General features: G+C 37.4%; 1 protein-coding gene across 1 annotated transcript in view; it reads right to left on the reverse strand.

Annotated features, from left to right (window-relative positions):
* Positions 1-9146: 9146 nt before the first annotated feature.
* The window catches only part of LOC126095587 (trichohyalin-like), a 117642-nt gene continuing 114020 nt past the window's right edge, over positions 9147-12768 (reverse strand). Inside the window, exons 7-8 of the mRNA XM_049910361.1 lie at positions 9389-9448; positions 9147-9296 (exon numbers count right to left, since the gene is read on the reverse strand). Of these exons, the coding sequence (XP_049766318.1) occupies positions 9247-9296; positions 9389-9448 (110 nt within the window). The 3' untranslated portion in view covers positions 9147-9246. The remainder of the gene's footprint in view (positions 9297-9388; positions 9449-12768) is intronic.

The raw sequence follows: 12768 nt of genomic DNA on the forward strand, positions 1-12768 counted from the left end.
ATTGGCAATGAATGCAGCCTCATTTTAAAACAATGCGCATGTTGCTATCTCTTTCCAGTCTGGAGAAAAAAAATCGGAGGCCTTAGAACTTGAATGCACCTCGTATATTCTCAGACTCATAGTTGATTGTATACGCATCAGTTTTTGCGCGTTCTATTTTTCGTGTGTATCAGACATTTATTAACTTAACGTGGATAATTTGATTTACGCAAAGGTTTTACATAATGACGCCGTATTCAGGCAACAAGCAAAAAACTTTATCACTTTCATGCGGAATGGGGAAACCGATTACTTCTTCCGCAAGGTGAAGGGATTGAAAAGGGTTTCCCAGCGGATTCTGGTCTAAGGAAAGAAAAGTTAATGCACCTAAAGGCCAAATTTAACGCTCAACAGTCAACTTTTTTAAAACCTTAACCAGTAACAAAGCGGCAACTGAGGCTTCATTCCGGATTTCAAAAATTAATGCACAGAATAAGAAACCCTACGAAGACAGTGCTTTAATCAAAACTGCATTATTAGAAGCTGCAGATTCATTATCTGATAATTTCGAAAATAAGATTGAGATAATGTCCGCTATTAAAGTACAGCTTTCTGCAAATACAACAATAAAAAAGGTTGGAGCTATGAGTTCTGACGTTACTTAACAATTTAAAATGGACTTTGATCGCTGCAGCTATTTTCTCTACAACTTGGCGAATCAACTAGTATAGCTGATATAGCTCAGTTGACCATTTTTGCAAGAATGACTTTTGATAATTTCAAAATAGGAGAGAAGCTGGTAAAGACTATACCATTAACAAGATACATTACATGACAGGGCACATTTTGAGCAGATAAGATCTTATCACTTCTGAAAATATTCCTGTAAAGAAATTGGTGGGCTTAGAAACTGATGGAGCTCATGCCACAATAGGTGGAGAGAAGGGATTTTTGTCGTACAGACAACAGCTTTCCGAAATTCCTGTCTTAATGTATAGTCACTCAGTGGAAAGTTTTTAAGTATGAACAATATAATGAAAACAGGCATAACAGAAGTTCAAAAACTTTTTTTCAGAGCACTGACTGATGAACTAGATTGTCAGTATGGAGATCTACTGCTTCATAGGGAAGTTTGTTGGCTTAGTAGAGGCAGAGCTTTACAGCAGTTTAAAGAGTTGCTTCCTGCTTGCTAAGTATGTGGCAAGAGCCACACAGCAATGCCACAGAGGCTGCCTCCACACATGCAAATCACTCACCTGGTGTCTTCTCAGTTCCGAGCAGTCACCCCAAGATAATGCTTGCCTACACTCTGCTCCCGTACCACATCCATCAGCGTATTGTATTTGTCCATCAATAGTGTTTGCTAGCTGCCAGAGAGAGTACTTTCAACATGGACTACACTGCTCCCGCCTAACACAGCCACCAATGACAAAAGAAGACGCGTTGCCAACTTTCTCACAGTACCTGCTGACCAGCAGTTCAGCTTTCCCTTCAGTGCCAGCATTTCCTGCAGTTGCATTACGGAGCACATTTTCACACGTTCTGCTCAGAGGATACATTTATGAATTAGTAGTCACCATTTACGGAGTAATAAAACAGTCTGCTACAGCTGTCTGTGTGGTACTTCCAGAAAAGTTATTTATATTTCACTGCATTATGTATAGGACATCAAAAGTACAGTTTTATATCTTGACTATTTATAAAAGTTATTGATTATTTTCTATTGCGTTGCCACATTACTGTTCTTGTGATGTGCTGTCAAGCAAGTGTTAAGCTATTTTAAGTAGCATGCATACTGTCACATATTGACGATGTAATGACTTACACATTCTTAATCTTAAAGCTACTGGAAGCCATCGAGTGCATTCCAATATCAGAAATCAGAGATACAATGCGGAGAGCAGGCAAAAGTGATAGTGTTTAGGTTACCAGAGGTCAACAGTTATTCTAGAGCCCTGCTAATTCCAGACGCTCTGGGCAGCTGCCCTAGGGGAGAAGTATCACTTCAGAGAATTAGCTGGTAACTCCACCCACCACCTAGACACTGTTGTAAGGCATCAAAATACAAAATAGTCTCTAAAAGGAAGGTTTTAGCAGATGCTGCTAGCTTGATACTTGCTCCTGAGAACCATAATGTCAGTGGGTTTACACTGGTCAGATTGCTACATCAGTGGTCCCACTCATGAAAGGCCTCTGAACAGGGCCCAGTGACGTAAAACACTGCTGTTGCTGGCCGTAAGAGGAAGAGCAGTGACACTTAGCTTTCAGCTGAACACTGTTGCTACCAAACATGGAAATTTTTAATGTTAAGTTCAGACACATCCCCAACTACCCAATAGGAGAAGGGGAGGACTCTTGTTGTGGTTGGCCAGAGGCCCCCTGGAGGTGCAGAGCCACTCATCAAATTGGCTGAAGATTGTAAAGTGCCAGTGAAATCATGGACTGACTATAGGAAAGGAGAAATAGTGACCTGCCACAATCCTTTAAAAACTCATGTTTTTGTATTCAGACAGAGTTTTCAGTCAGATCATTGGGATACCAACACCATGTCACTCATTGCTAGCCTTTGGTAGGCTCAACCAAGGGTGTTCCTCTCACTTGGAGTCCTGCTCTCAAGTTCGTGCCTAAAATGCAGCTAGTGTTTACTGCTTCTATTAGCACTCATCTCAAAGGCTGTGACACTGACTTCTCTAGTGTAACCAGTTGCACCCTTTGTTTGTCTAGTGTTTAGAGTTAGTCTTGAGTGTAGTCATTAGTTTGATTGCAAATAAAAAGTGTTAATGAGACTCCGAGTATCCTTGAGTCTCCTGCTGCGAGCATGTTACTGAGTCTTAAAATCCACGCCATCTTAGGTGCCTTGTGACAGTGCTTGGAGCTACTGCAAACATTCAACATGTTTTCCCTGTCTTCCTTCTGTCCTGTGTTAGGACATGACAGTACTGCCACCTTAGTTTCATTCAGTTAAAACATCCCATCACTGCATTAATTTGCAATTTCCAGATAAGGAAATGGCGGAACAATTTCAGATGTTGCTTTGTTCTCAAAAAAGTTGGAACCATGGAAAAAATCTCATCCAAGGTGAATACAAATACTTCGCCTGTTTGAAAAAAATGCTTGACAGGCAAAAGGCTCTTCATTCTCTCCTTACATCTGCAAACAATAAGTCAAAATTCTTTCTGGTTTGGGAAGCTAGTTCAACAAACACTTCCATGGTATTAAAAGCATTTCAGTTGTTACACAGTTTGCCAGATCCCTTTTATAGAGACTGAAACTGAAGAGTTCTGTACTTGTGTCATGGAGCATTTTAATTTTTGAGAAAAGAAGGCTGCAATGGAGCTGAAACTGATTAATTTTCAAAATTATTTATCCTTAAAATCACTCTCTTCCAGGTCTGAAAATATTTTGCCTCTGGTTGATAAAGAAAAAATAGTCTATTTTGGTCCAGGTTGTTCTCAAACTGAAGGCAGCGTTTATCTCAATATATGTGTGTGGAGTTTCTTTTTCCAGTAGGCGTTAAATTTTTAAAAACCAAGCACAGAAAGAGACTGATTGGTGAACTCTTGGACAACAACTTATTCAAACAATAGCCACTAACTACTCTCCTAACATTAAAAAACTTGTTGATGACAATAAGAGTATCATCTTTCTCACTAAAATTCATAAGTCTGATAAGAAATTCTGTACTTACATTTATAATTTAGTACCTAGTTAGATTTCAGTTTCTTTCTTATGTTCCTTCCAATTTCTATTTCTTATACGTATGTAGTTTAATTGGAATTCATTTCATATTTCCTAGGAATGTAAGTCTGTAGATGATACACAAATGTAAGATTTTTTTTAAAAGCTGATATTTCTGTCACATTTGCTTTTGGTAGCTTACAGTAGGATTTAAAAACAGTAGAGTAGCTCAGAAGCTTCATAAATTTGGCGACCACTGCTGTAGAAGATTACATTTCTCCACTGCAAAAAAACAGTGGTATAGTGTGTGGGCTGCCTCCTAGATTAAGTCAGAACAAAGATTAGACAATGATGTAGTGTACACAGCAGCACTCCAGCTGCTGCCTACACCTGTCTGCCAGAGGATTTTAGCATAGTCAACAAATACCCAACAAGATCAAATGAGGGTAACAATTTGTGCAGTCCCAAATTGTTTTACAATGGTAGGTGGCAATGCCACAAACAACATACTAAAAGTCCTGACCAGTGGGGTGTGAGTGTGGGGGTGAGGAAGCATTTAAAGACATTGTTTTTTATGTTTTCCTTGAATAAGTCAAAAACCATAGTTTCTAGTAAAAATTTTCCCACTACAAAATTAAACCACATTAAATTTTCTACAAAAATGGTAATATTTATTATTTTTGTAGTGTCTGGGTGTGCAGAGGATGGAAAATCACATATTATTATGAGGTCATGCTCAAAAGTAATGCCTCCAAATTTTTTGTTCAGTTCTAAATATCAGCTGAGGTATTACATATCATGCATATTACTTGACTTTCTCCCTTCGCTGATGCAAGTTGCAACCCTCTGCCACTAGAGGGCTCCAAATCACAATGTTTAATACAGAACTGTGTAACTTAACTATGTCAGTGCATGAGGAACATTGTGCTGTAATTCAGCTTATAAACACAGAAAAATTGCCTCCAATTAAAGTGCATAGAAGAATGGAAGCTGCATATGGTAATGTGTGATGCTGGATTGTCTGTGCTCACTATTTTGACCCCAAAAACAAGAGAGCACCAATGGAGTTCTGCCACAAAGAATCAGCAATGCCAGGACAGTTCAAGACCATGTCATCAGCAGGCAAGTCATGCTCACAGTGCCCTGGGGTGTTCAAGGTGTGGTACATTTGGAAATCTTGCCTAAAGGCACCACCATAAACTGTGCAAAGTACTGTGAGACCCACAGAAAACTGAAAGCACAAATTTGTAGAGTTCACCCACACATGGTGCACCCTCTCCCTCAGTATGACAATGCCAGACCACATAAGAGTGCTGCAACATCTGTTACAATCGTACACCTTGAGTTCACCATTGTTGATCATCCTCCATACAGTCCCACCTTGGCCTCATCCAATTTTCACCTGTTTCTACAACTTAAAGAACACTTTCAAGGACTTCCCTTTTATAATGATGAATCGAATGCAAGCAGAGATGAGGTTGCAACTCTGTGAACAAAATCAAACATTCTAGGCCTACAATCATGGCATCAACAAACTGGTCTCTCATTGGGAGAAATGTGTTCATCACTAGGGTGATTATATTGAGAATAAAATAAGTAGACGTGAAGAATAAAACTGTAGAATATTAATAAAGTTTTTTTTGCTTTAAGAGCTTTAAGATTTTTCATGTAAAAATCCCGAGATATTGCTTTTCAGCATACCCTCATAAAGATTGTGTTTAAATGGTATAAAATTGATGCTTGTTGTTAATAAAGTGGGTTAAGAACATTAAATGTATGTACCACTACTAAGTACAGTAGAAATCTTTTAAAGCATAAATTGTGTTCTGTGGATGTGATGGGCCAGTGGGAGCAGTAGGTGGAGGGCAGACATTTGAGAGAAGGCAGGTTGCAGCATTGTGCTCATATACTTCCCTTCTCATAGGTCTGCAAAGTGGAGAACCAGCAGGTAAGTCCTCACCTCTATATCCTACTACATCACAAGAACCAACTACAGGGCATTCTACAAAGTTATACCACCTGTTCTGCAGACCCCTTTATGAATCACTGGCAACACAGTGTGCAGACAGGCACAGGGTGTTTATTTTCCACAGAGCGCATTAACACTAGATGGGATACAGATTGGAGTTACTAATAATACTAACAAAAGAAACACTTGTGGGACAGAACCTACATAAATCTCTGCACAACGTTGTGCGCTGGTAGAGCAGAAATTGATTCTCAGTCATCCTGTAACAGCAATTGTATCATTCCTCTGAGAAAGGCAACTTTCTTCGCCAAAAGCAGGTGGTAATGCTGAACTAACTATGGTAATCTTGAGATGCAGGGAGAGCAAAGCAGATACTTCCAACCTACCATTCCTATTGATGACCTTCCTGTCCAGAAGTTGATCACCAAAATGGGTCCTACTACAGCTGCAAATGTCACATGCACCTTATCTTCATATCGATCACAACTGGTCATCGCTTACCACAACATACAGTCACTCCCACAACCCACCATCTCAACCACAGCAACAATAACCTTCCTTTTTATTGTGACCACTCTGTGTATCATAACATGTGGCTGTGCTGTATAGAGAAATGATTAACTGATAAAAACTTGTCATTATAACAAAGCACATAACATATTAGTAATAAACAAAGACTTATTGCAAAAACTTAAAACTGCTGAAGTGCAGTGTGTTGTTTTGTGTTAGTAACTGTAAACTGAATACTACATCAACTTGTCTTTCAAATGTTTACCTAAACAGTTTTGTGCTCATTTAACATACCAGCTGTTCTTACTAAGCCATGATACCTTACACTCTATTACCAAGATGTTAAGCAACCCATAATGATTACCTTGCTTAACAAAATGTTGTGGTAGGTGGATTACATCTTCCACTTTAACTGTCTGAAACTATTTACACAAAAAGGAACACTGTTATGCAACAACATCCAAACACTTGTTGATAAAGTACCTTCATACTCAAATAAATGTAACTACTTAAGTACTACTACTATGTACCAACACTGTAATTAAAGAACAGCTGAGTAATGCAGTTGAATGGCTCTTCAAAGTTCTATAACAGATATTGCCTTAGCCATTCAAGGAGACATTGTAAAAAATTAATATTACATTAAAGATGAAATTTTAATCTATATCATTGCAAAGTATTAGCACTGATTCTGTAATTTCATGTTTCATATTTTTCAAAAAAAAATTGTGCTACATAAAGTCTCCTTATTATCTTTTGCCTCACAACTGTCTTAATGTAAGGATGAATTTCCTTGCTGTCTGTAATTGTGGATGTAATAATAATGTTATCTAAGTTCATTTATGTTTTATTTAGAGGCAATTGATCCAAATTCCTTTGCTAATGATGTATACAGAGTCTGTTTGTCTTCCAGCTATTTAACTACATTGGGAAGCAATTGGTTTGGTGACATGTCGATTCCATACCATCACATACATATTTGCGTACTACAAATATAACCTTGCAATCTAAACTTCTTATTACAAATTTCGATTACTATTTCCATGTAACACAAATCATCTGTTCCATTGTACTTCATAATACCACAGTTTGCCATCATTAAGCTCTTCTGCTCCCCAATTCCCCAGTGATGACACTGCATCATCTCTAAATGAAATCAATAAATAGCAGGTAATGGAACAGTCTTTGGCCTGGTAAGAGTCTTAATACAAGTTAACACAGAAATTCAGATTATCCTTATTTTTTAATGTGCTCTTGCTGGGTTCATTGTAATGTCTCCCACCTCTGAACAATTAGCTATCAGAGGATTAAAGGTCAATCATTTTATTACACATTCATTCTTTGACTGGTACATTACAATATACAAGGCCTGACAAAAAAATAAAGTACCAAAAGGAAAGGAAGAAGTAAAATGTAACTTCATGCTTTATGATGTTATTTCAATGACAACAAAATCAAGTCAAATTTACAAATTACTTGGCAGTATTGTTCCACTTATGAGTAAGATGTTGCACCCACTCTGTCCTGGATGTATACATTGATTCTGTTGGGAAGGGTGTTATAAATCTGTTGTGCCCTCTCCTCAGACAAGTTAGACCACATTCATAATTAGTCCTCAATAGTCTTTATACTGGCAGTGGAACAGAATTCGCAAACAAGCTGCTCCCACACATGTTCTAATAGGTACAGATCTGAGGATCTTGTTGGCCAGAGGAGTACCTCAGCATCGCACAGACAGTTGATTGAGTCTTGTGCTGTGTGTGGATTAGCATTGTCCTGTTGCAAAATGACACCACAATAATGTCACTTGAGAGGTAACACATGAAGACAAAGGATATCTGTGACATAGCATTGTGCCAAAAGAGTTCCCTAAATCACTACCTGCCATGACCTGAAGTTGTACCTCATCGACTCCCCCCATGCCAGGAATGGCACAGTTGAGCCACTCCAAAACACTGCAGAATGGTACATCACACTATGTAGCTGCCATGCTCACCAGTGATGTTCATCTGAGAGAGTGCAGAAACATGATTCATTGTCAATCCCAATGCAGTGCCATTCACCACTCCAACTGTAGTCATTTGTGTTGTGTTGTTAATGGAAGCCTACACATGGGAATGCAGCTTCCTAATCCAGCTGCTGCTAGTCTCTGGCCAATGGTGTGGGTAGACAAACAATGCTGCAAATAGTCTATTATTGGATCTCACCTGATGGGAGGCACAATATGCTTGATGCACCACAATGATCCTCCCTTGTAATAGTTATATGTGGTCACCTGGGACATTTACTATAAGTATGCCTTCCCTTTATGTTCTGCAGCACTCCAGAATCAGGCCGCTGTCATACATGAATGCCCCACAAACCTGGATATTGCATGATTCAACCAGCCAGCCAATTGAGGACCCTTAAGAGGCCCATTTCACACTCTTAACAGGTGTTGCTGCATACTCATGTGAGACAACAACTCCAGGTCCTTCACAGTGATCACTTAACATCTGACACTGTCGTTCCCCTTATATACCATACCAGACTTCCTAACAACATTTATGAACAACACTAATGTGCTCCAGTGACTGTTCTACCTGTAACAGAGAACTGCAACTCTAATCACTTATATACACACTGTGGCATGTATACATACAAATTTGCACTGACATCCAACATGTATTCTGGGTCCTTCACTTTTTTTCTCAGGCAGTGTAGAATTATTCTTGTGCAAGTAGTAACGGACACTTTTCCCTCCTTTTTAAGACGGCAAAATTAGAAAATCTGTGATAGGTCAGAAACAGCCTGTAATGATATTAAAACATCATATTAATGATACTTTTTCATATCTTCTTATTTTTTGTGAGGCAGTAGGTGCACAAAATGTAATAAAGTGTAAAATGTCTACTACATTTTCATAATCACAAATTATTTTCGAACTTATTAAATGAAACAGAACAATTTCATACTTTGATATTCTGATATGTGATGTATGAAACTAGAATTATTGAGAAATGACATAACAACATAGTATTTTAATGCAAATAATTTTTTGTGGAAGATATTACAGTAATATACACTTAATTTGGAATCTGACTTTCATCAATCACATTATCACTTGTGGTCTATGTTTGCCAAGGGATGGGATTAACATACCCATCAAATTGATAAAATTCTGAAACAGAAAATAATTAACAGTTAATCAATCAATATTCAAGTATGTGAACTTCTGTAGCAGCTAAAATTATTTTTTCTGTTCTTACATACCTGCAAGATTTATAGCAGGATGGGGTTTCCCAGTGTTCCTCTGATTCTTATTTTTCAACTCTGCAATAAATAATGAGAAATGACTCAATTTTTGGTTATCCACACTTTAAATCAGCATATTAACAGAATAATATACCGCACATTGTCATCAGGACATAGCGAAACAAAGGTATGTGTCAATAAATTCACAATAGATTTTAACCATACAGTTATTATTAGAACCTTATAGTATACCATGGATCTCGCAAACAAAACTTACTTAATGAGAAGGCAATACATGATCTCATGAACTAAATTCTAGTAGAAATAAGCAGTATTATCTTGCCAGGCCTTTCTGTAGATTATTAAGGTCTGCTAGGGAAACTAAAATGATATGTCATTGCCTTGCATGGATGGAGTCATATCTCAAACAACAGAAAACAGAGGGTCACACTAGCAAATGGTATGACAAGAAATGATTTCATTCAGAGTGCGAAACAGAAATATGGTTTGCGACAAGGACTGGTGTTTGGCCCACTCCTGTTCTTGGTCTAAATAAACAATTCACCTGGGACACTGGAAGACTCTTTAAAAACTGTAATGTTTGTTGGTGGGAAGTACATTGACAAAGGACGTCCATACCAAACAGCCAAGAGAATAGTGGAAAAATGTTACAGCTTATTCATACCTAACATTTTAACCCTTAATTTTACAAAACCACATATTATGCAACTTGAGGCAACTCAAAAGGACTAACCAGAAGTAAAGATCAATGGGCAAACACAGGATGAGGCTCCATGTGTGAAGTTCCTAGACATCCAGGTGGATAATAAACTGACATGACATCATCAATGTGGACAAGTTAACAGTAAAGCTCAGTTCTGCCTGCTCTACACTCAGATACCTCTCTCGCTGTGTTGACCTGCAGCTGGTATTGCAATCATACCTAAAATGCTTTCACTCATTACTGCCTGAAGGCATAATCTTCTGAAGAATTTCAGCTGAGATGGAAAAAGGGCTTTTTCTACACAAGTGCACAACAAGAATATTATGTAAATAACCAGACATCTTGCAGAAGCCTCTTCAGGGATCTAGGGATTCTTATACTCACACACAAATCCATCTACCACCTATGACTGAATTTAGCATTTCAAAACCATGATATTAGAGGTCTAACTGATATGTGTATAGACAATGCATCCCTCTCTATGGTTCAGAATGTAGTTTTACATGGTGGAGCAAAAATCTATAACAGGTTGCCAGTGGGCATAAGGCAGGAAATTTAAAATTCCCAATCATGTGTAAAAAAAAAAAAAAAAAAAAAAAAAAAAAAAAAAAAAAAAAAAAAAAAAAAAAAACTATAAGGATATTTTATTAGCCATTCCTAGAATTTATCAGCATAATTGGACTTCAGAATGTAAATTCAGCTAACTTTAGTACTTGTATTAGATAGGCCCTCACTTCACCAGTATATAGACAACTAATGGTGGTCTGTGTAAAGTTAACCAAATGTTTTGTTTGAAGTATCAGATAAAAACTTCAGCTGAGTAGTGTAGGAGGAGGAGCAGGTGCTTTTTCCATATTAGTTGTTTTTCTCTGAACATACAAAACTTACATAAAGTAAACTAGAAGTAATTCACATAATTATCAGGAAACTATATTGGCACTAGCTGTAATTGTTATTAGCATAGTTTACAGCATTATTAGCATACTTCACAGCTGTTAGCACATAGCTTGACTCATTCCACACCTCTGAAAGCTCTCCTTTAATTTGCAGAACATAATGTGTAAGTGAGAGAGTGAAAAAGGGAATGAGTATGCCTTAGAAAAAGGATTCTCTTAATGGTCAGTGTAGTGCCAGCAGAGCAAAATCTAATAGGTATATTTTAACTTTTAACTTGTGGTGCACTACTGCTATTAGAAAGATTTTGAAAAATGAAGAAAATTGCATGACAGTTGCTTAATCCACAATCTTTTATTGAGTACATGACCAATTTCAGAATAGTTACAATTCCATCATATAGTGAAAACTGCAATAGTAAAAATATTCTTTTATACGTGAAAGGGAGGGGATCCTCAAGTCTGAAATACCAAATAAGGAATTACACAGCTGAAATTTCAAAATTAAAATAGAGAGAATAGGACATTAGCTACAAATAAAATCATTTAATTATTGCAGTCATCTTTACCCCAATGTTGTCATGGAACCAAAGGAATGTCAAAAGAGTAAAAGGGATCTAAAACAATAAAAAAAAAAAAACAAGACATCGTGCCTGGACACCAGAAGTTACCCAAATAATGAAACATGTAAAATAACAATAAAAATGGGGGGGAGGGGAATTACTTACAAAAATTCCACAACAGCAGATCCTCTGTGCTGCATGACTGGGAACACAAACAGGAAAACTATATAATAGCAAATACTAGGCATGAGTACAGAAGCTGCAAACAACCTAAGTGCAGGCATTGTACAAAACAGACATGAGATTCGTGAATTGTTTATAGTGGAAAAGCACGAAGTAACAGCAGAAAGAGGATGGAATCGTCATAACATCAAGAGAGAAGAGAACCTGTGCATGTAAACAACCCAGAAAAATATTATATTATATGGACACCTTAATCTAACTGGATAACATCATAATTAACTAAAATATTTTTGTGATACAGATCTGTACATTCATTGATTGTATCAAGTATCCAACCTTTCTCTGCAGTGTGTAAGACAGTTAAGTTATCACTAATGTGCTGCAGCTGATGCTTGTTGTCAATCGAATGCATTGTCAGAGCTGACCTGAAATTGGCCAGGTCTTTATGTATCTTGTATAAAAATTCCCGGTTGTTTGGCCAGCGTATCTGCTCTTACACAACTGGCTTTTCTCACTTTCAATATGATACACTCTGGGATAGGAGAAAGCATCCTTATGGAAGACTTCACAGTTCCTTGATATATTGCCCAAATCTTTTGGTATGAAAAGTGCTGGAGCTATGTTGGCTGATATCCATTTCTTTCCAGTCCTCTCTGATATGTATCCATGATATGGAATCTTATAAAACTTTTAACTTTGCTCCTGCATTTTAATTATTTTAAATTTGTTGACCAAAGTCTGTAGAGGATAACAGTGGACAGTGTATCACTTCAGACTACTGCTTTGAGAGCTGATCTTTGTAACAAATGCTGCAAAATTGTAAAATATTGAATTACGTGCAACCAGAGCTACGGAAGATTTCAATATCCTTGTGGGAAAGTGGATTCCTCTGAAATGAAAATGTGACCATTGTACATACAGAGAACTAGCAAAATCATCCACTATATCAGAAACAAAGGGGACAGTACCTTGTATAAATTATGATAAAAAGAACAGTAATGTTATAAATTGCTCCAAAAACAATAATTTACTATA

This window comes from Schistocerca cancellata, chromosome 8 (assembly GCF_023864275.1).
Source record: "Schistocerca cancellata isolate TAMUIC-IGC-003103 chromosome 8, iqSchCanc2.1, whole genome shotgun sequence".
Classification (NCBI taxonomy): domain Eukaryota; kingdom Metazoa; phylum Arthropoda; class Insecta; order Orthoptera; family Acrididae; genus Schistocerca; species Schistocerca cancellata.